Genomic DNA, 23,268 nt, shown 5'->3' with positions numbered 1-23,268 from the left:
GTATTATATCATATTATATTATATTGTATTATACCCGGTCTTATAAAATAAGACCAGGTCTTATATTAATTTTTGCTCCAAAAGGCCATTAGAGCTGATTGTCCGACTAGGTCTTTTTTCAGGGAAACATGGTAACAGTATAACATAGCTTACTTGCATTTTAGGAACAAAGTCCTCTTGGATGAGGCTAATGATTTGTAAAAGGTTTTTTAAATGTCAGTTTTCATCATTAAGCACTGACTGACATGAGCAAGGCACTTAGATGTTGGTGTTTTACGTAGGTAGCGCTTGGGAAAAAATAAGTGACCTTATTTATTGTTGGCAACATTTTGTTGAACTTTGAGTTTTAAAATAATGTTAAAATTGTCTTAGAGCCCCTCTCCCTTTATGAAAGTAATAAAAGCTTCTTAGGAAAATTTTATAAACTACAAGTATGTATTTTTCTTTGCTCCAACTTTTATTTTTCATGGTGAAGGGGCTTTTTTTTTGCATGTAGTTTTTTATTACATGTGTTTATAATCATAAACAACTTCTGAAAATGACAATAAATAAGTTTTTGTGACTATTTCTTTCAAGAACTATAAGTAGAAGATTTCATTTTGGTAACAGTTAATATATATTTTATTTCATTGTGGTCAATCTGTTTTTCAACTTGAAGGACTTTATATTTTATACTACAAGCAGTTAAAACCAGTTTACATAACTTGTGTTTTGCATTTTTTATTGTCAGAATTGCTGTATTAACCTCCTAAAAAGTGGTTTATTGTGTAATAATAATTGTCTTACAGGTTTACAGAACTTTATGTAGAAGAATTGGAAAGTAAAGAAGACTTACAGATTCTTATTGTGGATTATCTGAAAGGATTGAGTGTGAACAAGAGCACAGTGCAAGGAATCATAAAGTAGGTGTTTTTCGGTTTCTCTTTATAAACCTTTCCTCTGAACATAAAAACAGTGCCTCTTTGTTTTTCTTCTAACTGTAAAAGACTGATAGAAGGATTATTATTTAGATTTCTATTGTAAAGTTGGATCTTTGTGAACTCCTTAGGATTTTCCTAACAAAAGAAAGAATGTGTAACTGGATTGTAAAGAGGCAAGCCCCTTTGGACAAGAACTTGGATTTTATCTGTGACACATTTGGTTACACTTGATCTTGTAGCTGGTCATGAATTTCATGAATTTTTAAATTTCTTGCCCTTCATATTTCAGTCTGAAACTTCTCCCATCTTGTCATCTTCTGGACTTCTAAAGTGTGTGGTAATGATAATAGTGATGGTCAACACATCTTGCTTTTTAACATTTTGTCATTATTGATTAGAGCCATATCCATAGCCTTTCAAAACACCCTGACTTCTGTTTTCTGTGTGCTTATTCATCACCATTTGGATTACATAGTGACTTCATTTGCCTTTCACATTAGAACTGACTGTGGAACTCTGTGTTTGGACTCCATATTCTCTTTAAGGGCCTCTCATATCTAACTGTCTTTTTGTTAAGAATCAAAGTTTCTCCCCTCTCTCTTCTTTCCATCCCTAAAGGAAATGGATAGATCTTTATTTTGTTAATTTATAAGATAACCTCTAAGTGTGTTAAAAATAGATTTAAAAAAGAATACCTGAGAGGTTTTGATGCATGCTCTAGGTAGTTGTATGTGAGCTTGGCCATCTGATGTATTTTGGACCTTCTGTAGAGAAATGAGAACAAGAGCAAAATAATGAATACTTATAAGTTTAAAAAGTTGCCTGAAGTGCATCCTCTTTGTAGCTTCTACAGAGATGTGCGGAAAGAGTCTGGGATGACATTGGTGGACGGGACTGGCCATCGACCTCACTACAGCCTTCGGACTCTCTGCAGGGCCCTGCGATTTGCAGCCTCCAATCCGTGTAGCAACATCCAGCGCTCGCTCTATGAGGTCTTTCTAAAGTCTGGGTTTGGATGGAGCTTGGTGGATGCGCTTACCATGGGCAGGGAGGGAGTGGCGATGCGTAGGCCAGGTTTGCCTGTGCTTTCTGTTTAGTCAGATTAGCACAGACATTTCATACCAGAGCTACCCTGACCTTTTTCTACCATTCAATCACATTTAAAAGTTGTTCTGAGAACTAGCACCAACCCAAGAGGCTGAATTTTGTTTCTGAAAAAGTTGGCCTGTTATTGCTGAAGGGTACTTAGTGTCATGCATATTTGTGTTTTTCCTAGGGCTTTTGTTTGGGTTTCTTAACACAGCTTGACAGGGCATCACACCCAATAGTTCAGAAGCTCATTTGTCAACACATTGTCTCTGGCAGTATTAAAAGTCTACTGAAGCAGGTATGTTCTTTTTTGATTTTTGACTTGTTCAATATAAATGAAAGGCTGAATTATCAAATTTTGAGCTGTTTGGTTTTTTATAAAACTTGTTTCTAATTATAAATCTGTTTATTCCAATAACTGAAACATTAGGTGGTGTTTTAGATGGTGAAAATCCCAATAATCCTATTCTTTGGAGATTTAAACCCTATAAATAGTGTTTTCCATCTAAGTTATGTGTGTGTGTGTATGTGTACATATATATATGTACACATACACACACATATATATATTTATTTTGTCTTATACATTTGAATTCTGATATATGTGTGTGTGTACATTTGTCAAGGTATATCCTAATATATATCTAATATAAATGAAATAAATGGGACCATCTCAAGAATGTTCTGTAGCTTCCTTTTTTTAGCCCAACTATATCCTGGATAGGTTTTTGTGTCTGTACCAGAGATCATTGTGACATGCTTTCTAATGGCCACAGAGTATTTCATAAGATGCTTGTACATAATTTATATACACACGTCCCTTCTGATGGATGGTTGGGCTTTTTTTTTGTTTTTTTTGTTTGTTTGTTATGCACAATTCCATTTGACAGGAAATTACAGAAGCATGAGACTGAAAGATGCTGAGAAAAACTGGCTCACCAGCTGGCTTGTTTATATGCTGGTTGCTTGCTCTTTAGGAAGAAAGAGATATTGGGACTTGGGGTTACTTTGTTTCTTTTGTTTATTTATTTTGGTGGGTTACTTTGAATTCAGTATTTTTTTCTTTTTAAAAATTATACAAGTAACATTAACATATACTTCTATAAGCTAAAACATTGAGAAAAGACTCAGGCTTGCTTTTTATCCCAATGCCGTTCTCCTCCACCTGCTGATTTTGTGTGTGTTCCGCAAGGTTACACATGATGGAGGCTTTATTGATCTTTATCCCCCACTGCTCCTCATCTTACCTAAGCAGCCCTTAAAAAGCAGTACCTAGACTTCATTGCAGCTTCAAGTCAGGGGACTAAATGTTTTGTAAGAATACTTTTCTGTAGCTGTAGATCTGACCACTGTTTAGCCATTTTGATTTATAAAGATCGCAATTTTGTATAAATCAACTTCCACCATATCTTCAAGAGATTATATCATTATCCCCAGTATCATCCGTAATAGATTAGCTTCTCTGGAGGATCATTTTTATTTTTAATGTCTTCCAGAATGTAATAATGCACAGCCTTCCTCTTTCAATACAACACTGGCTCTATTTGGGGGAACATGGTTTATATGAAATACGTGTTTTTGAGCAAAATACTTCACCAGAGTGGGAATTTTGGTAGGTGAGAGAAGAGAACTGAATCATATATTATTTTGAGAAATGATTTTGATGCAAGTTTTTCCCCAAACCCACCTCCCCTACCTGAATTCTAAAACCAACACGTCATCATTTTGTTCTCATTCCTCAAGGTAATTTTATTTTCAAATTTCACTCCTGGGTTGTAATGTCAAAAGCATCCAGAACAAGGCAGCATTTTTGGTGACAGTTTCTTACCCTACTTTACACCTCTCGCTGAAAGAATGCCAGAATGTCATGAGACTGTGGATTATTTCTTTAACTTTTGTATCTTCCAGCCCATTCCAGAACCAAAAGGAGGTCGGCTTATCCAGGTTGAAGGCTACTGGATTTCGGTGGGAGACAAGGAACCTACAATAGATGAGACGTACATTCTCACGTCGTCTGTCAAGCTGAACCTGAGAGATATAGTCCGTGTGGTCTCTGCTGGGTATGTGGACCTTTTCTGTCACTGATCTGAAGTTTCACCAGCATAGGTAGTGATGACATTCTAGTCTTCCTTAACTTTCAAAGTGCTTTACTTGTTATAGGCTAAATGAATAATTACTTTTGAAGTCAGTACTGTCACTTTTCTCCTGGCACAAAGCTTTTTTTCTAGTTATACCTTTGGTGGGAGCAGTACAGATGCAGATTCTTTTGACCATCTTTAAGGTTGCTTTTCAGTGTTTTGCTGATGAATACTCATCACCCATTATTTGTTAAGTGAGTAACAGCTGGTCCCACTTACTGTTTCTCACAAGTAGTGCGAGAGAGGTTGGAATTTTTCCTCAGTATTTTCTGAAGTTTCACACAAACTTCTCAGGGCTCAAGAAACATTCCATTAGTAGTGCATAGGCATATAAAAATGTTCTTTTACGATGATGTTAAATGATGTAGTCATTCTTTCTTAACACCACTTGAATTAATTCGGGTTTTTATCATTTTTCTCTTAAATTGCTTTGTTGGCTGATCTTTTAAAGAACCTATCCGGTGCTGATTCAGGGAGAGACATCGGTTGGTAAAACAAGCCTGATCCGGTGGCTAGCCGCAGCTACTGGTAACCACTGTGTGCGTATTAACAATCACGAACACACGGATATTCAAGAGTATATTGGTTGTTACACATCCGACTCTTCAGGGAAGCTCGTGTTTAAAGAAGGTAGGGTTACTGTTCTATTATGTGTGTGTAGCTGTTCTTTCTTTTAGACCTGTTTCCCCAAGTAATTTTTATCCTTTCCAATTGAAGCACAGGGACCTCTGCTCTAACAGCTGCTTTTCCTTCTCCCTGAGCCACAGGATGGTTGAGGAGTGATGGTTAGGGGGTCCAGCTTCCTTTGGTCCCCACTAAAATCTTGTCTGCTATACGTAGGACTAGGGCCAAGTTTTGAAAAGTAGTTAAACTGATGCTTCATTTCCTAGAGACTCAAAAAAAATGGAGTGAGCATTGAACAGAGGGAAGCTGAGAGCTGACATGAGAATGTGGTGATTTAAATGAAATTAAACTGCAGGGGGAATAATAAGTTGGAAATGTGATACTTATCAGCCTTGGATCCCCCTCTGTGTGAAAAAAAATTGTACTTTCTTGATATTCTGCATCACAAATTATTTGGGGGCATGACTAGCTGCAAAGAGTAATTTGCTTTAATATTTAATAATCTAGGATTTGTTGATTTTTAAATAACAGTTTTTAAAACTTGGGACTAATTTACACACTAATTCTCAGTGTTTGTTTCCTCCAAGGTGTTCTTATTGATGCTATGAGAAAGGGCTACTGGATTATTTTAGATGAATTAAATTTGGCCCCTACTGATGTGTTAGAGGCACTGAACAGACTGCTGGATGATAATCGTGAATTGCTCATAACGGAAACACAAGAAGTTGTTAAAGCACACCCTCGGTTCATGCTTTTTGCTACCCAGAACCCTCCAGGACTTTATGGAGGCAGAAAGGTGTGTAGCATGTGTCCCCTTACTCCCTGTTGTTACTACGTTGAGTAATAAATCTTTCTTAAAAAGACTGAGAAGTTTTTAACTCTTCTTTTTGAAGGGTTTCTCTTTTTGTGGTGAATAGCAGAGCCTCCATTTTAGAACTTAGACGAAAAGGCCCTATCATGTTTTTTTCTGTGCCCTTCCTAGATGCTTTCTAGAGCCTTCAGGAATCGGTTTGTGGAGTTGCACTTTGATGAACTGCCTAGCTCTGAGTTGGAAACAATCTTGCACAAGCGGTGTAGCTTGCCACCTTCCTATTGTAGCAAGTTGGTTAAGGTCATGCTGGACCTTCAGGTATGTCCTCTCTTCCATGACTTGACTTCGTTTCTAATAGAATGTGTTGATTAGACTTGGTGATCAAATGTGATAGCTTCCTCAGGTGCAAACAGCAGCTTATGCATTTATTATTTTTTTCAGAGTAAAGATCTTGTCTTTAAAATGCATCCCATTAATATCCTTTTTTGGGGTTTTAAAATCAATAATTTAACGTTAAAGTTTTTGCTCATAGTTTATATGAGGACAGTTCCCTGTTTGTGGACAATATGGAACATTTTGTTTAGGTTGGAATTTAGCATAGACAAACTAATTTTTGTTTTTTAAATGGATATAGTCTGAATGGACACACGTAGAGACCCTTTTTGTGCGGTGCTCCCTTGTCAACTCTGCAAAGCTACAACTGTATTTGTTTGTTTGTTTTTGTAGACTATCCCATGTAGTTTATGGAGTTAAAAATGTTCTTAATGAGAATGATGCACTATCATATTATTTTCTGGGAAGCTAATCATAGTTAACATGCTTACTACTATGGTCCCACATTATGGGATGAATTTTTCTGCATGTTTCGCACCATTTCTATTATTATTGTAATCTTTTCTATATGGCATATGAGATGGAATTCCATTGTTTATATTCTTAAACATGAGTTTGAACATTTTTCTTCAAATGATTATAGTTCATTTACATTTTTAAAGAATTAACCTTAGTGGAATAAATAATTTTTATGGGAGCTTAAATTTGTTTAGAATTTTATGTGAGTTTTACTATATGCTTGACATTGTCCTTTTCATTTGTTTTGATACATAAATAGTCCTATCGCAGAAGTTCTTCAGTGTTTGCTGGAAAGCAGGGCTTCATTACCCTTCGAGATCTATTTCGATGGGCTGAAAGATACAGATTGGCAGAACAGACCGAGAAGGAGTATGACTGGCTACAGCATTTAGCCAATGATGGTATGCTTTCAATCAGATGCTCTCAAACTGTGACATTATATCAAATATTAAACTTTTGTTAAAAGAAGTGTTGGCCAAATTGTGGTCAGTATATATACGTTACTAGGTATTCCAGAAACAGAGCCTTTCTCTCTCAAGTCCCAACTGCTTTTTTAAGTGGTACTGTTTGTACAAGTCTCTGTGCTACTGTGTTTTGGTTTCTAAGGTTTTCTCACTCTTTTCCCTCAGGTGGTCACATGTGGGAGTCAATATATGGGTGCAGTGTCTTTAGGAGTTTAGCAGGTGGTGTCTTTTTGGACCATTTATCTGCAGTGTAGTGGCCGTGGAGAATCGTGCTGTGCCTAGAGACATACAGAAAACTGATAGGCTGGATGATTTAAGAGTCCTGAGAGAAGGCAGTTGTGTTACCTGAGACTCAGGATTGGTCATTTTGATTTAATCCATGGGAAGAATTTATGTGTTCCTGTCCATGATAGGATAGAAAGCATTTCAGAATCTTCTTGTTTGAAAGGTATGATGAGTCCTTAATGGGGTGGTTAATAAGCGAAGAGTAAGAGTAAATAAAATTAGCCCATGAGAGTTGTAATTTCTTTACTGGTAAGGAATAGATAGAGGGAAGACCACAGTTAAAAAATAAAAAGACCTTTTATTGTGATGTAACACAGTAAAGTGGGTAAAGCATTCTGTTATTTCATGTACAGCTCAGTGTAGTTTTACACATGTGCATACTTACGTAAATCACTGGCTAGACCAAGATTTAGAATCTTTCCCGTACCTTGGAAGACCCCTTCATGGCTCATGCCAGTTTTACCTCTCCTGGAGGGTACGCACCGCCCTGACATACGTCACCACTGATTGATTTTGCCTTTGTTTGAGCTTCGTCTAAATAGTGTTATCATGAAGCGATCTGGCTTCTTTTCACTCAATTTCATGCGAGATTCAGCAGTGCTGCTACATGTATCAGGACTTCCTTGAAAAAAAACACCAAAACAGTATTGTGTTATAACCCATTGTGTGGAGATATCGTAACATATTTAGCCATTCTCGTGTTGATGGACATTTGGATCCTTTCCACTTTTTAGCTATTATGACTAAAACTGCTCTGAACATTCCTTCCTGTTTTCTGGTGCACACACGTGTTCATTTGTGTTTGGGTCAACTTAGAAGTCATGTTGCTGGAGCATAGGGCAGGCCTATGGTAGCTGTAGTGGGTTCTCCCAGTTTGCCAAAATAGTTCTTCAGATTTCCTCTCCAGCAGCTGCTAACGAGAGTTGCTATTGCTTCATAGTCTCAATATCCCTTGGTATTGATACTTGATGGTTCCTCTTTTGTTTTGTTTTTAAGGTTATATGCTTCTGGCAGGCCGAGTCAGGAAGCAGGAGGAGGTTGATGTAATTCAAGAAGTCCTTGAAAAACATTTCAAGAAAAAATTGTGTCCTCAATCCCTCTTTTCCAAAGAAAATGTCCTAAAATTGCTGAGTAAGTAGTCCAAAATATCCAGAGGAGAATGAATTGAATTATACCCATTAGAACCTACATTTTTTACTCTACCTTTGGCAGGTAAATTGTCCACTCAGATATCCTCATTGGAGTCCAAGTTCAGCCACATTGTCTGGACTGAGAGCATGCGGAGACTGGCGGTTCTGGTGGGAAGGGCGTTGGAATTCGGTGAACCAGTGCTGCTGATTGGAGACACTGGGTAAAGTTCCATGCCAATAACTCATGATGAGGCTTCAGTTCAATTCCATAGGGTTACTTGAGTTATCTCTAAGATATCTTGAGTTTTACCTCATCAGGAAAGAAGTTTTTTCTTTTCCTTTTGTTTTCTCCCTTTCTCTTTTTCCTCCCTCCCTCCTTTGTTTCCTTTTTACTTTTTAAAGAAGCAAGTAAGAGATCTACTATTGTGTACTTTCATCTGCCTTCAGACCTTTGTGATGGAAAAGAAGGATTTCTTGCATCATTATCACTGAGGCTTTTTTTTTCCTGTTTAATTCTTTTAAACAGCAATATTCATTCCGTAGATGTATAGAGGAGAATAGCACATGAGCTATTATCTCTTGAAGTCTGTAAGGATTGGCTTTCTTTACAATCCCCTGCTGGTTGTTGGTAGAAGTAGGAAAGAACAGAATTCGTGCAGTGTGCCCTTCTGGATAAGGAACATGGCAGGGTGCCAGTGTTTTGGCAAAGTGCACCCCAAGCTGATGGTGTAGAGTCCTGTGTTGGTCAGCAGTGTGCTGCTGAAGTGAAGCTCTCAACAGGGCTCCCCTCTTTTGCTGACTAGGGTGTTTGTGGGTGTGTATGTAGAATTCATGCTCCTTGTTAATCTGGTGTGTATCTCTGACAGGTGTGGGAAAACTACTATCTGTCAGGTGTTTGCAGCCTTGGCAAATCAGAAATTATACTCAGTCAACTGCCACTTACACATGGAGACATCGGACTTCTTGGGGGGTCTGCGGCCAGTGAGACAGACGCCAAAGGACAAGGTTTGTCCAATAGCAAAGGATGATGTGTCTGTTTGTTTAAAGAACTGTAGTTGGCTCTATGCATGAGTCAGCTGTGGGATTTTGTTCACACAGGGCTTTTGATTCTAGGTTTGCTGTGTACCCTACCTTCAGATTTTCACTGGTCTGCATGGGGCCTTCACAAGTATCTGTTGTGCAGGATCTGTGCCTTGTTCTTAGAACCTTACTTTCTGCAGAATGACCACTCCAGCAGACACATGTACTATCTTGTGGACACCTTTTTAATTTCAGTCCTTCCTTTTCTAAATCGTAGGAAGAAACTGCCACATCAAGACTCTTTGAGTGGCACGATGGGCCTCTGGTTCTGGCCATGAAGGAGGACGCCTTTTTCCTCTTGGATGAGATCTCACTTGCTGACGACTCTGTTCTAGAAAGACTCAACAGGTACGCACCCCATGTTTGATGTTCTTGCTAGTCGGGTTTTATAGATACTAGTTTTTGTGCGTAGTAATGTTCCTCATAGGTGCATAGTAAATGTCGGAAGCGATAATGAGTTACTGCTTTTTTTTTGCTTTAGCGCTCAGGGTCTCCTTTAAGAGGCCTAGATTTGTGGTCAATAATCAGAAACATGGGAATGTGGGATGGCAAGGCTAAAACAAATGAGCCTGAGTGAAAATTCTTTTTTAAGGCAAAGAATGTAGCCATTGTCTTAATTTTTTTTAAAGAACTAGAATCCTAGATCTTATGACTGTAAGTCCTCTCAAAACCTGAGACTAATATGAATATTGATGTATACCCATTTTCTGTCTTTATTGAGGTCTAATTTACATATCATGAAATATACTCATTTTAAATGTATAATTCAATGAGTTCTAGTAAATTTACTGCTTTGCAACCACCACAATCCAATTTTACAACATTCTTGTCATCCCACTAGGATCCCTCATGCCCATTTATTGTTTATCTCTGTTGCCCCCACCTGCTACTAATACTTTTTGTCTCTAGATTTATCTTTTCAGGACATTTCATATAAATGATCTCTTTTCTCATTTTGCAAAAATGTTTTGAGGTTCATCCATGTTGTAGCCCTATAGGCTTGTATCTTTTTATTCCCGATGGTGTTCCATTGTGGAGATATACTATATTTTTTATCCATTCACCACCTGAAGCTGTTGGGGTGGTTTCTATTTTTATGAATAATGCTGCCATGAACATTTGCACTTAAGACTCTCATTTTTAAAAGAAATCTGTTGATAGGGCATAAGTGGAAAAAGGAATTCTTTTGCTTTTGATCAGAAATATTGTTCCATCACACAGGAATTGGGATAATGAGTCATTTTTAAATTGGTGGTAGGAAACCATTAACTAAAGTGAAAGCTCAGCAGAGAAGATAACTTTTTTTTCCTTTTTAAAGAACATTGAAGACCACAAAATAGGAAGAATAGATATGCCTTTTTTTAATCTTAAAATCTCCAATTTTTCTGTATTTTAGTGTCCTTGAAGTGGAAAAATCTCTGGTATTAGCAGAAAAAGGCAGCCTAGAGGATGAGGATAATGAGGTAGAACTGTTGACTGCTGGGAAAAAATTCCGTATCTTAGCAACCATGAACCCCGGTGGTGACTTTGGAAAAAAAGAGGTAAAGCCATGTTCTTAAAGCATATTGTTTTTTTTTTTTTTAAACTGTTTGACCTTAGCTTGCTGGCACCTTTAAATACAGTACATAAAAATGCATTTGGAATTTTATGTTGGATAAAAACTGGGAAGAGAGAAATATCCAGGAAGGTATTTTAGAATTATAATGTTGAAAATTAATTCTTACAGATAAACATTTCCTTATTTGACATCTCACTTTATGTATGTGCCTAAAATTTCATAGTTCTAGTTACTTTGCCCAGCTCTTTACATGTGTTACTGTAATAAATTCTCACAAGAGCTCTGTGTGAAAATTATTTTCCTACTTTTGTGAATGAGAAAAGTTGAAACTGAAATTTAATCTCATGCTCTGCTTTTAAAATCTACTCTCTTAAACACAAGTTTGGGTTTTTGAGAGATTGTGAAGTGCCAAAAAAGAAGTTGGAGCCAAGAACCTCTTTTGGTTTTATAGGTGGAGCATATCTATTCTCTCAGGGATTATGTGGGTCACTGTCACTGTTGGTAAAGAAAAGGGTGGAGACCTGTTCCGTCTGTTCAAAGGATGGTAGGATCCAGCCAGGATTCAACACCAAACTCTGTAGCTTTTAGGCTTTAAAAGCCTCTTGGTGGAGACGTCTGCATGTGCGTGGGATCCTGGTCTGTTCAAGTTAGGGAAAAGGTAGTGTGCTAGCCGGTCAGGGATGATGAGAAGAACCAGGGGTTGATCGTGAATGAAAGCAATTCAGACTCTTGCTAACTTAGTGGGTAAGTGAAATGCAAACATTATATTTTGGGCCTAATTTTCCTCAATACCATAGGAGAAAGATTATCTCTGTGCTTCAAGAAATGTTCTGAAGCAAAGAAATAAAATCTATCGCATTTTTAAGCAAAATATGAAAACTGTTTCCTTGGCAAGTGGAAATAGTACAGAAGGATATGATTTCAAGGTTGTGAATGTTAACTGGCCTGTCAGGTTAGCTTAAGTTTTTGTTAGCCAACAGTTGTCAGCTTTTACCTAAGAGAAAGCTACCTTTTTGGTTTTGCATGCCTAGCAAGCAGCGTGAAGTAGGGTCCCGAAGACCAGAGGCATTCCTTGTCTAGGATGCGGATGAGGAGCACTCGTGCGTTCCCTGGGTCTTCACTGAGCTGCTCCCAGCACAGGCATTGTTCCTGGTCCTGCTGTGATAGGCCAGCGATACAGTGGGTGGAGTTTATTGTCAAGTGAAAGCAAAGCAATGATAAACTGATAATTGGACGCATGTGGCATTGCGAACATTTGTGAATGGGGGTTAACATTCACAAAGGGGAAGCAGAAGAAGGGTAAGAAGAATCCAGACTAAGGGCAAAGGCCCTAAGACTGGAGGGACTAAACATGTCTTTGTTATACAAGAGGTAAAATATACACCTCCTTATAATTATATTCCCTTTGAGCCACATAAAATCAGTTTTCTCCTTCTACTCTAGATAGCTCTCCTGTATGGGAAGATAGTGTTTATTTTGTCTCAAGTATGGTTATGTAACTGAAGGTAAAGTAAAGGAAAGGCCTTTGCTCAGAGGAAGTGTTCAGGTTTGGGAGTCACCCAGTAGGGCTGGAAGCCTACTTATACCCCTTATACTTTACAAGACTTTGAAGTTCTGTACCATGTCTACCAAGAACATGATGGCAATACCAACTTGGAGGGTGTGGTGGAGATTAATGAGATGACATGGAAGGAGCAAGAACAAAGTAGGTCTTCAGTAAATCGTATCTAGTAGTAGAGGTAATAAAAGAAGCATCTGATACTTGCCAGACTCAACAGTTAACATTCTTTCAGAGGATTTGTTTGTAGCTTTGCTTGTAAGTATTACATTGTTATTTGTGTTCCTTATAGCTGTCTCCTGCCTTAAGGAACCGGTTTACAGAAATATGGTGCCCTCAAAGCACAAGCCGTGAAGATTTAAAACAGATTATCAGCAGTAATCTTCGTCCAGGATTGTCTCTGGGCAGAATAGATCATAAAGGTGAGAGTTTTCAGGTGGGGTGGAGGGGGCTGTGTGTTGAAAGTGAGGGGTGTGGTATAGGACATAAGCAGTATGTATATAAGGTGTGTGGATAAGGGGGGGTAGAGAAATGGCCACAAATAGATCTAAGGAAATATGGTACTAGCCTATTACTGCCTATTAAACTGTCCCTTCTTCACATTGCCTCTTTCACCAGTGTTATTAAATTCTAGCTTCCTTATTGCCTCACCTGTTAGCCATCTTTATATAAGCATATTTATTAGCTAAGGATGAGGAAAATTTGGTTTAAATTTTAGTCATTATCACCTTTAGAAAATGTTTATAGATTTTTAAACTGCATTTTTTTAGTTGTCAACTAATTTATTATTTCACTGTATTTAAATTTTATTTTGAAAACTTTCAAACGTGAGGAAAATAGAATAGTATTTAAAGATTTCCATATACCTGTAACCTAAATTTAACAATTCTTAAGCTATCCAGTAAGAGTCAAAACACTTACTATGTGGTTCTATTTTTATTGAGCCTAGATTGCTTGAGGTGTGTGTGTATTAGTTTTATTAAGGTGTAATTGATATACAACATTATATTAGTTTCGGGTGTACAACATGCTGGTTTGATATTTGTATAGGTAGCAAAGTGATTATCATAAGAAATATAGTTAGCGTTTGTCACCATGATGTATATACATGTATCGTTGAGTTGTATTTCTAAAAGTGGAAATAAGGAACTTCATAGCTCCCATTGGTTATGGCCAGCTTGCTCTCCAGAAAGATGGTCTCATTCACAATGCTGTCAGCAACTTAGTAAATGCTCCTGCTTGCATAGACCTTCCAACATGGAGTTTTCATTTTTAAAAATATAATGAAATCTATTATTTTATTCTTAATTTATTGGATAGTCTAAATTTTCATTTTCTTTATCATTTTACATGTGATTATTATATATTTTTGGGTAATATTCTTTATTCTTTATCACATAGATTTCTATATTGTTACCTGTTAATATTTGTTGTAAAAAAATACATACATGAAGACTTTACTTTATCTCTGATGATCTTTGGTCCAGTAGTCATGGTTTACTTCCTCTCTAACAACAGATAAAATTTTCCCATTTCATTAAGGCCTTGACGTACCTCAACTTTATTTCACTCTGAAATGTGGCTCTAAGTACTTGTATTTAATATCTGATCTTTGAAACAGAATTTAATTTATTTCCTCATTGTTACTGGACCTTTTCCCTTGGTTGTTGTTTTAAGTTCTTTTTAAAGAGTTGAGGTTTTTTTCTATAATTAGTATTTTCTTCTAACCAATTAGTTTTCTTCTTAACCAATTTTAAATCTAGCCTTGAAGGATGTTGCTGAATAGTCCATGTTATATTACAGCAGGGCTGATTCTTCCTCATATTTTCTGTTTTTTTAAAAACTTTCTTTGGCCTTTATACTTTTTAGATAAATGTTTACTATTGACTTCAGAAGTTATATAAAGTGCACTACTAAATTTAATTGGTGTTACTTTGAATCTATATATACTACTTAAGGATATTTTATTTCCAAATATTTTACAATATGAAGTTGTAATAATCAGAATAGCCATTTAACATAAATCATAAAATAAAATTTGTGAATCCTCTAATCTGATTGATGCATGGATTTAAGAAAACAAAGAACTTGAAGTAAATGCCACTGAAAATGTGGCACTACCCATTCCAGTGAATCATTTTAAAATATAGAATTTGTATACTTTCTAAGATCATTGTGTCTTAACTTCAAAATTGTATCTGAAGATGAACCAAATGGATATTTCTTTGAGTTTTCAGTGCAGCTTCTTAGGCTGTAATTCTCAAGTTTTTGTTTGTTGGGGAGGGGTGGGTTGGTGGTGGGTTCTTTTTGTTTGTATGTTTTTGGTCCGTGTGGAATGCTATTCATGAACCCCCTTCGGAATGCAATAAAAGCTGTGAACCCTCCCTTCTTAGAAAAAACATTAATGTAAATTCACAAAGATTTGCTTATAGTTTGATGGAGCCCAGAGCCCTTTTAGGCCATCTTTGGGCCCCAGGTTACAAGCCCTCATTCTGAAGTGTTTGTAAACAGCAAATGCTTTTGCTTCCTTATGTCTTAGGGACTGACATAGCTGAGGTGATGCTGGATTTCATTGACTGGCTGACACACCAGGAATTTGGCCGAAGGTGTGTGGTCAGTATCAGAGATATCCTGTCCTGGGTTAACTTCATGAACACAATGGGGGAGGAAGCTGCTTTGAAAAGGCCAGAGACCATCTCTACTGTGACATCTTTTGTCCATGCTGCATGCCTGGTGTACATAGATGGAATAGGTTCAGGTACGTTGTCTGTTAGCTGGTGGGACAAGGGGCTAGGGTAGAGGGGAGTGTGAAATGGATCAAGTGCAGACCTCTGACCCAGCTACTTGATGGCATTGCTTACTGTAACATTTCCAAGACTCAAAATGGCTTTGCTTTTTTTTTTTTACTCTTTTTGAGAGGTGGTTGGTATCAAAGATATGCCAAAAACTTCTCACTGCTTATAGACCAGGGGACTTGGAAAACACAAAGTGGTGATCAGGAATGGAAAGGAGACTATTGGAAATGCCCTTACTCCTGAAGAGGACTGCATAATTCTTAACATGAATGGTTATTTATAGAAAATGGACCTGAATTCTTTAGTTTGTGTTATTTTTCAGTATTTAAGTTCTGTTTCTTCAGCCATTCAGTCAGAACTTGAATATTGAATTTTATGAAACTTAAGCCAAAATGATCAGTAGTACCACGTTAGTTACTCTTATCTCCAGGCTGCTTTATCATGGACGGCCTGAATGTTCTACTGAAAAAACTGCTACTGAACTGATGATATCTGTAAATTTTGAGGAGAGCGGAGTCAGATTTCTTCCTCAGGACTGCTTACACTAGCAGTTGTATTTTGGCTGTAATTCAGCTGCAGCCTTATTTCCCCAGGAAACTGCCGCAGAGCTCCTGCTGAATGGTTGTGAAGCTGGGTGTTGTGCTCGTCTTTAATGGACTGATCTTTCTTTCAGGGGTCACTTCCTCTGGCTTTGGTACGGCCCTCTTGGCTCGCAAAGAGTGTCTGAAATTCCTAATCAAGAAACTTTCCAAGATAGTCCGACTTACAGAAGGTCAGAAAAATGAATTGAAGATTTATGACAGACTCAAGGCCAAAGAATTCACTGGGATAGATAACCTTTGGGGAATTCATCCATTTTTTATACCAAGAGGTAAGAATGATTGTAAATAAATGAAGATTCTCTTCTTATAGATCACAGGTGCTTGAGTTTTCTTGTGACTTTTAGCTTTTAGCATATCATACTCATCATTATTGTTGAACTAGTTATCTGAATTAGACTCTCCCTTGGCATAAACCGTAAGTGTGTGAATGGTTAAAATATATAACTGGCATATAAAAATACAGGAAAATGTAGCCTTTAATAAATTATCTCATAAAAATGCATTTATTATTGCTCAAAACAAGAGCTTTCCCATAGTGATAATTCAGCCCATACATATCAAGTATAGAACCTCATCACGTTTTACAAAAATAATTTTATGAGTTCTTGAGGAAAGGAATTGTGCTACTCATCTTCCTGTCCGTCGCATCTAACACATAGCCTAGCAGTCAGAGGCATTCAGAAAATGTCTGTTCATTGAGTGAATGGATGAGCAAATGAAGGATTAAATGGGAAATACAGGAGGGCTTGCGTTCTCATCCTTGCTTTCATTAGGTTGTCTCTACCAACTACTTAAATGAGGCAGTTAGATTAGGTATCTTCTAAGGCACTGTAAATTTTTCAGATTGTTGCTTCCCTAGCAGGGCCATCTGTTTCTGTCCCTTTCTTCCTCCCCACATTAGTAACTGTTGAGTGCCTGAAATGGAGGCTGGGGGATTCAGTGGTGAACAAAACCAGGCAAGGTTCCTGGCTAAGTGGAACACTGCCGCTTTCCCTCTCAACAGTACACTCTTCATCCCTGATGGGGCCTCCAGGATCTAGCCATTAGATCCTTTCCCTGACCCACCATCACAGTTCTTGGTGGAACTTCATGCTACTGTCCTGGGACTGTCCTGGGTGGTCGTTGCTTCTGCTTCTATAGCTGAGGAAATACATGTTTTCCTAGCCCTCCACACCAGTATACCAAAGGCTTCTAGAAGACATAGGGGCAAATGTTAAGCCCTGTAAAACTTATGATCTGCACTGTACCTATATATATTATCAGTTAAGGATGCATCCTGGATTATCCTGGTGGCCTAAAAACCTTGATGACATTGTTTATGTGGAACCACGTTGCCTATAACCCTAGTTTACACTTACTGATAGGAAAAGACCTATTTATAAAGGTAAATTGTACAAGTACACATAGTAATTCCAGGTTAGGTTGTGAAAGGAAAGGTGTACTTATAGTTGGACTAAATATGTAGGTATGTGTATATGTACAGGTAGTGAGATCTGTGCAGTAGGTACAGTTGAAGAAAATATGCTACTGGCTATCTCACCAAAGCATTTTATGGACTCGAAAGCAGGGAAATGTTGAGATAGGGCTAAACTTTTTCACCGTAGAAGATATTTCACTTATTGACAGTTTACTTGGTGGATTCTTATAATCTTGGGTTGGCAAGTATATAAGATTTGGTGATGTCTAGTTTTGATGTGGATTTTTCCCCCCCTCCACTTAAGGACCTGTCCTGCACAGGAGTAATATCGCCGACTACGCACTTAGCGCTGGCACCACTGCTATGAATGCCCAGAGGCTCTTAAGAGCTACAAAATTGAACAAACCCATTCTCCTGGAGGGCTCCCCTGGTGTGGGCAAGACAAGTTTGGTGGGTGCCTTGGCAAAGGCTTCCGGCAACACCCTTGTTCGAATCAACTTGTCAGAACAGACGGTAAGCCTGGTTATCTGCAGTTGGTGAGGGTAGGTATAGGGAGTCATGTTTGTTTATAATACTGCTTCCCAATCAAAAATAGTTCTGACATTTTCAATACCCCAGATATATTACAGCTATAAAGACCACACACATGATCTATATTTATTCTTCTGGATTCATTAATAGCTGACATCTGTAATAATATTCTGTCTGGATGCTTTATTCTAATTCTCTCTTGAGAGAATTACCCACTTCAGTATTTATTGTAATATAACTTCTTTTTATTTTTGTCATTGATAAGAAAGAATGAGTAGAAACCAAACTACCTTTAAACAATCTTATGAAAATATGGGACAGATGACAAAATAAATAACAATCTCTTGGAACGGGGTCTGGGAGTAGGGCCTGGGCATTGTTATTGTTTTTTGTTTTTGATTTTTTTTTTTAAACTCACCAATTAATTTCCAAGTATAGCAACAGTTAAGAACTACTGGTTTGGAGCTCCAGCTCCAGTTGATTCATACTTGGAGTGTTCTGATGCAGTTCTTTTGGGCATGTCTGGGCTCCTGGTAAAGAGTGCTGGGATAGATTAGTTCTGTCTTGGGTATAAGAAGGAAAAGTAGTACAAGGCCCAAAGTATTCATCATCTTAGATTTAGGGTCTTGAGGCCTAGTTAATTTTTTATGTAATTTTGGGTTTTCCTCACTTCTGTCCCCTCTCAAAGGACATCACAGACCTGTTTGGAGCAGACCTACCTGTTGAAGGTGGCAAAGGAGGAGAGTTTGCCTGGCGTGATGGCCCCTTGCTGGCTGCTCTGAAGGCCGGCCATTGGGTTGTGCTGGATGAGGTGAGAGGACTGTCGCTCATGCCAAGGATGGGATCTCAAGTGTGAAGAGCAGTCATGCTTTTCATAGCTCTAGGGCGTTTCTCAGTGGATGATCATGCTATTGGCTGTAATGGCAAACTCTCTAATGAAAAGAATCTTCCATGGTTTCCTCTAAGAATAGGAATAGTCACTTGTCAGAAAGTACATGTAGAAGCCATTCTATGTATAACCTATACTTTCCTACTTTTGTAAGCTAGCCTCCAGATAAAAGCTGCCTCTTCACTGGTTTATTCGGTAGTCTCATGACAGGCTTACTGTATTTCATTTATTTCATGGGTATTTTACAAATAGTGTCAACCACCTCATGTTTTATCAGTGCAACAGAAACTGGGGAAAGTTATCTCAAGAAGAGAAAAATGGTGAGAAAATTATCACTGTTACATGTGCATTTGGATAAATTATTGATCAGAAGGACAGCACATCATGAGACCTGTGATAAGTGCTGAGTCTCAGTGACTGACAAGCAGCTAGAGATAAGGATAAGTGATGCACCAAAATGAAAAATTTAAGGTTTTGGCCAGAGGAGTCGAGTCATTTCAGGATGTGTGGTGTTAATTCCGGAAAAGGCTAGGAAGTAATTATGGAGCTTAAATGTTTGCAGTGATGAAAGTGCTACAGATGAAACTTTTAACACAGACCCAGCACGTTCCCTAGATTCAGACCCCTTTGAGTCTGAAGTCAGGGCGTGCTGTGGCATTCCTTTTCTGCGGAGCTGCTTCGACTTATCCTGGGGAAATATTAAGGAGAGAGATTTTTCTCCCAGATTTTTTTGAAAAAAGATGTCTGATAGAATATTAATTAGTCAGGAAAAAAGAATGCCTAGTTTTAAAGCTTAAGACTTCTGACCATCCTCCTATTGGGTGAAAATGCATCCAGGAACTAACTACCCTTGTGGACTTGCAGTCACACTTCAGAGCAGCTTTTAGAACTTCCCCTGTTTGGGAATATACTAGTACAGTGGAGTCTGTGCTTTGTAGTACTTATGTATATATGACACTTGAGGTCCAATTATAATATAGTTTGGTTTTTGCCCACTTGCATTTTATTGATTCACATTTACCCAATTGAATTTTTCCATGTTACCTAAAATCACCCATACTTTACATCCCTGAGTTCTGAACTCAGCATCTGAAGACCCACTTTCAGCGCTTCATTTTGGGGACAACAACCTTGTATTTGTTTTTCACAGAACTGTAGGTGAAAGTTAGCTATATAGAGCCATTTTATGTATTTATATCATGACTTTTTTTAATTTGGAGATTTCATTCAGTATTTGAGCTGGGAAAGATAATTACTTATCTAAGTATGTAAAGTGCTATTTCACCTTATCTTTTAAAATCCCAGAATGCGAAAATGAGATATCTGTGTATTGGCAAGGTTTTTTTGTAAGGTATGATTTATAAAGTAGGTTAATATAGGTGTATGTAATGGATATGGGATCATTTCAGAAAAGATTTTAACTGCTTTTTAGAAAACTCAGTCTGAATATTTATTCAGTTTACTGAAAAATTACTGATAATTTATATGCCCCAAATCTCTCTAGCATGTACATGAAATAATAATAGGATAAATACACATCAACCCATCACTCAGCTTAATAGAATTTTACCAATATTGCTTGATTTTGCTCCTCCTGAAGATAATGCTATCTTATTTTTGTGCATATGACTCCTTTGTAACACGGCGTATGTAACAAATATATGCATTTTGTTTTCCAAATAGCTCAACCTGGCTTCTCAGTCTGTATTGGAAGGACTCAATGCTTGTTTTGACCACCGAGGAGAAATCTATGTTCCTGAATTAGGAATGAGCTTTCAAGTACAGCATGAAAAGACGAAGATTTTTGGGTGTCAAAATCCTTTTAGACAAGGAGGCGGGAGGAAGGGCTTGCCCAGGTCCTTCCTTAACAGATTCACTCAGGTAGGTTTCCTGTTGCCACGGAGACCAAAGGTGGAGTGTCGGGGGTGATAAGACTCCTGGCATGTAGGTAGTAGGATGCACTTGGGGAGAATGATAGAGAATCAGTTTAATGACCTGGTTTTCAAGTCCATGTCTTTATGATGACTATTAATGCGACTGGTAACCATCATCACTGTTCTCCTGGTGTGAATCCCTTTGTCTATGTCTCGGAGGGCCTGGTATATTATCAGTAAGGTCACCGCCCTCTGCAGGGTTTTATTCACTGTGCTCAAGATAAAGGCCAGCCAACATTTGACCTTTTCAAGTGTCTATGTGATCTATTAAAACATTTAGAAGATTTTATAATTAAAATGCATTTTAATTAAAAGTGAGAAAGAACAGAAAACTACCATAAAGAATTGAAAAGCCTATATTCTCCATACCGAAGTCAACCATTATTTACATTTGGCATATTTTCTTACTGCCTTTATTCACATTTGCAGAGGTAGGGTGGAGAGAGAGAGAGAGAGAGAGAGAGAGAGAGAACCATACTCACTTGTTTTAACATCCATTTTTCAAAGTTTGCCTAATTTAGAAGCTAGGAATTGGCTGTATATAATAGCTTTCTTTAATGTCCCTGTCCCTTGATAAGAATTTGCTGAAGTATCTTCTAAGAATAGTTTATTATGAAAAATTTCAAACATATTGAAAAGTTGAACAAATATATAGTGAATGCTCATATGCTTATCATCGAGAATTTTGAGAGCATTTTACATAATGCAGAGGACATTTTAAAAAACAAATATACTTAAAAAAATAAATTGCATGTATCTAGTTTTCTTTAGTAGAGTGGTGCTAACAGAAAGAAAAAAGCCTTTGTTGCTCTGTGTTTCAAAGATTTTATATGATTCTGTATCCTAAAAATGTAAGAAAAGTTTCTATAACTGAAAATGTGTGTGTGTGTGTAACTGAGATATTGTTACTTTGATGTCAAATACAAATTTTACATCACAAATGGTAGGCATTTTTGTCTTTTATAGAGAAACTGTAGCATTCCTTCATATTACATTTGGATTTTATAGGTCTTTGTGGATCCCCTTACGGTAATTGATATGGAGTTCATCGCCAGTACTCTGTTTCCAGCCATTGACAAAAACATTCTTAAGAAAATGGTTGCTTTCAACAACCAGGTAAATACTTATACTGATTGTTCTTTGTTTTCCTGGCTGTAATTGAACCATTATTTTCTCAACGTAGGATACTAACAAATTACCACTCTAAAATAAATCACATAGAATCACAAGTTTATAGTGGAAGGGAAGCTACTAATTTGAGGGTTACAGTGATTCAGTTCTATTGTATGTATCGATGATAATGCTTACAGGGTATTCCTGATATTTAGGAGTCTGGGCTGGGAATAGGAAACATCTGAATCAAGCCGATTAGTTTCTGTTTCATATTATGTATGCATTTATAGTACATTAATAGTACTTAATGCACGCCTAGCAGTGGGATGTGTTTCCCAGTAAAAGTATTTTCTTTTTAGATTGATCATGAAGTGACTGTTGAGAAGAAATGGGGGCAAAAAGGAGGGCCCTGGGAATTTAACCTCCGGGACCTTTTCCGCTGGTGTCAGTTGATGCTGGTTGACCAGTCCCCTGGGTGTTATGATCCTGGTCAGCATGTGTTTTTGGTCTATGGTGAAAGAATGAGAACCAGAGAAGACAAAGAAAAGGTGAGCTTCACATTTACTCTTTGTGTTTCTTTCCATCTGAAAGTTGATTTCTTCTTAAGGCAGAGAAGGGGCATACTCACTAATAATATGAAACCCAGTAAAGCTGCTTGGAAATTTAGATGTTAAGAGAAGAGACTAAACATTTACCTACCTCAGTGTCTCGCAGTATAGAGTAGTTTACTTTGGACTCCGCACTTCGCTTATTCATCTGAATCCCCATGATGGCAAATTTCCCTAAAACAATATTGCCTCCAGTAATAAAGAATTAGAGTCTGTCACCTTTATAGGCCCAAAGGAGGAGGAGACAGGTAGAAGAGGAGGGTTTAAGTGTCAAATTATAAAGTATTTTATCTAGAAAGTATAAGTAGATATAAAGAGAGTATAATCTAAATGGAAGTCAAAATATCCCTTCGTAAATAGAAAATAAGTCTAGAGTTCACAGCTTAATAAAATGTAATAATGCATGCATTTTGCTTGTGGTATTTAAAGTCTGGTCTCACTGACTGCTCACAGCAGCTGCAGGTGGAAGGTGCTGTCATGACCTCTTACAGATGAGGGTCCAAGGCTCAGAGTCATGGAGTCGCAACAGGTAGCAAGAGGCAGAGCCAGCTCTCAGCCCAGACCTTTACATTTTGTCTGCTATTCCTCCTACCACATCACAGCTGTTTAAAAGCAAATTAATTAACATACAGATCCATGCATTAGAAGCAGTAACTTCCTCGTTCCAATGTGGACATAGCACATGCGGCTTTCACACATGTTTCATTCTGCTGCTGAGTGGCCAGGTCCCTTTTTATGTGGTATTCAGAATCTAGTCAGATATTAACATCTCATTTATTGAGTGCAAGTGGCTTTCAGTCGTTATATTAGGACAAAACGTTCAGCGAGTATTCTTTTTACAACTTTATTGATATGTAATTCATGTACTGT

The 23,268-nt window shown here is 37.6% G+C and overlaps 1 protein-coding gene across 2 annotated transcripts in view; it reads left to right on the top strand.

The window, feature by feature from the left end:
• MDN1 (midasin AAA ATPase 1) overlaps window positions 1–23,268 on the top strand; it is a 133,282-nt gene that overhangs the window by 43,529 nt on the left and 66,485 nt on the right. For both annotated transcript variants that reach the window (XM_019743250.2, XM_074333296.1), the window contains exons 20-40: window positions 789–902; window positions 1,765–1,912; window positions 2,197–2,307; window positions 3,918–4,069; window positions 4,599–4,777; window positions 5,359–5,567; window positions 5,754–5,900; window positions 6,694–6,835; window positions 8,180–8,314; window positions 8,396–8,534; window positions 9,180–9,318; window positions 9,611–9,741; window positions 10,790–10,934; window positions 12,802–12,931; window positions 15,049–15,267; window positions 15,978–16,175; window positions 17,628–17,836; window positions 18,543–18,665; window positions 20,427–20,624; window positions 21,686–21,793; window positions 22,150–22,338. In XM_019743250.2, the coding sequence (XP_019598809.2) occupies window positions 789–902; window positions 1,765–1,912; window positions 2,197–2,307; window positions 3,918–4,069; window positions 4,599–4,777; window positions 5,359–5,567; window positions 5,754–5,900; window positions 6,694–6,835; window positions 8,180–8,314; window positions 8,396–8,534; window positions 9,180–9,318; window positions 9,611–9,741; window positions 10,790–10,934; window positions 12,802–12,931; window positions 15,049–15,267; window positions 15,978–16,175; window positions 17,628–17,836; window positions 18,543–18,665; window positions 20,427–20,624; window positions 21,686–21,793; window positions 22,150–22,338 (3,265 nt within the window). The remainder of the gene's footprint in view (window positions 1–788; window positions 903–1,764; window positions 1,913–2,196; window positions 2,308–3,917; window positions 4,070–4,598; window positions 4,778–5,358; window positions 5,568–5,753; window positions 5,901–6,693; window positions 6,836–8,179; window positions 8,315–8,395; window positions 8,535–9,179; window positions 9,319–9,610; window positions 9,742–10,789; window positions 10,935–12,801; window positions 12,932–15,048; window positions 15,268–15,977; window positions 16,176–17,627; window positions 17,837–18,542; window positions 18,666–20,426; window positions 20,625–21,685; window positions 21,794–22,149; window positions 22,339–23,268) is intronic.

The sequence above is a fragment of the Rhinolophus sinicus genome, linkage group LG05, assembly GCF_036562045.2.
Source record: "Rhinolophus sinicus isolate RSC01 linkage group LG05, ASM3656204v1, whole genome shotgun sequence".
Taxonomy (NCBI): domain Eukaryota; kingdom Metazoa; phylum Chordata; class Mammalia; order Chiroptera; family Rhinolophidae; genus Rhinolophus; species Rhinolophus sinicus.
The sequence above is the reverse complement of the archived record's forward strand: the minus strand, read 5'-3'. Positions and strand labels throughout refer to the sequence as shown.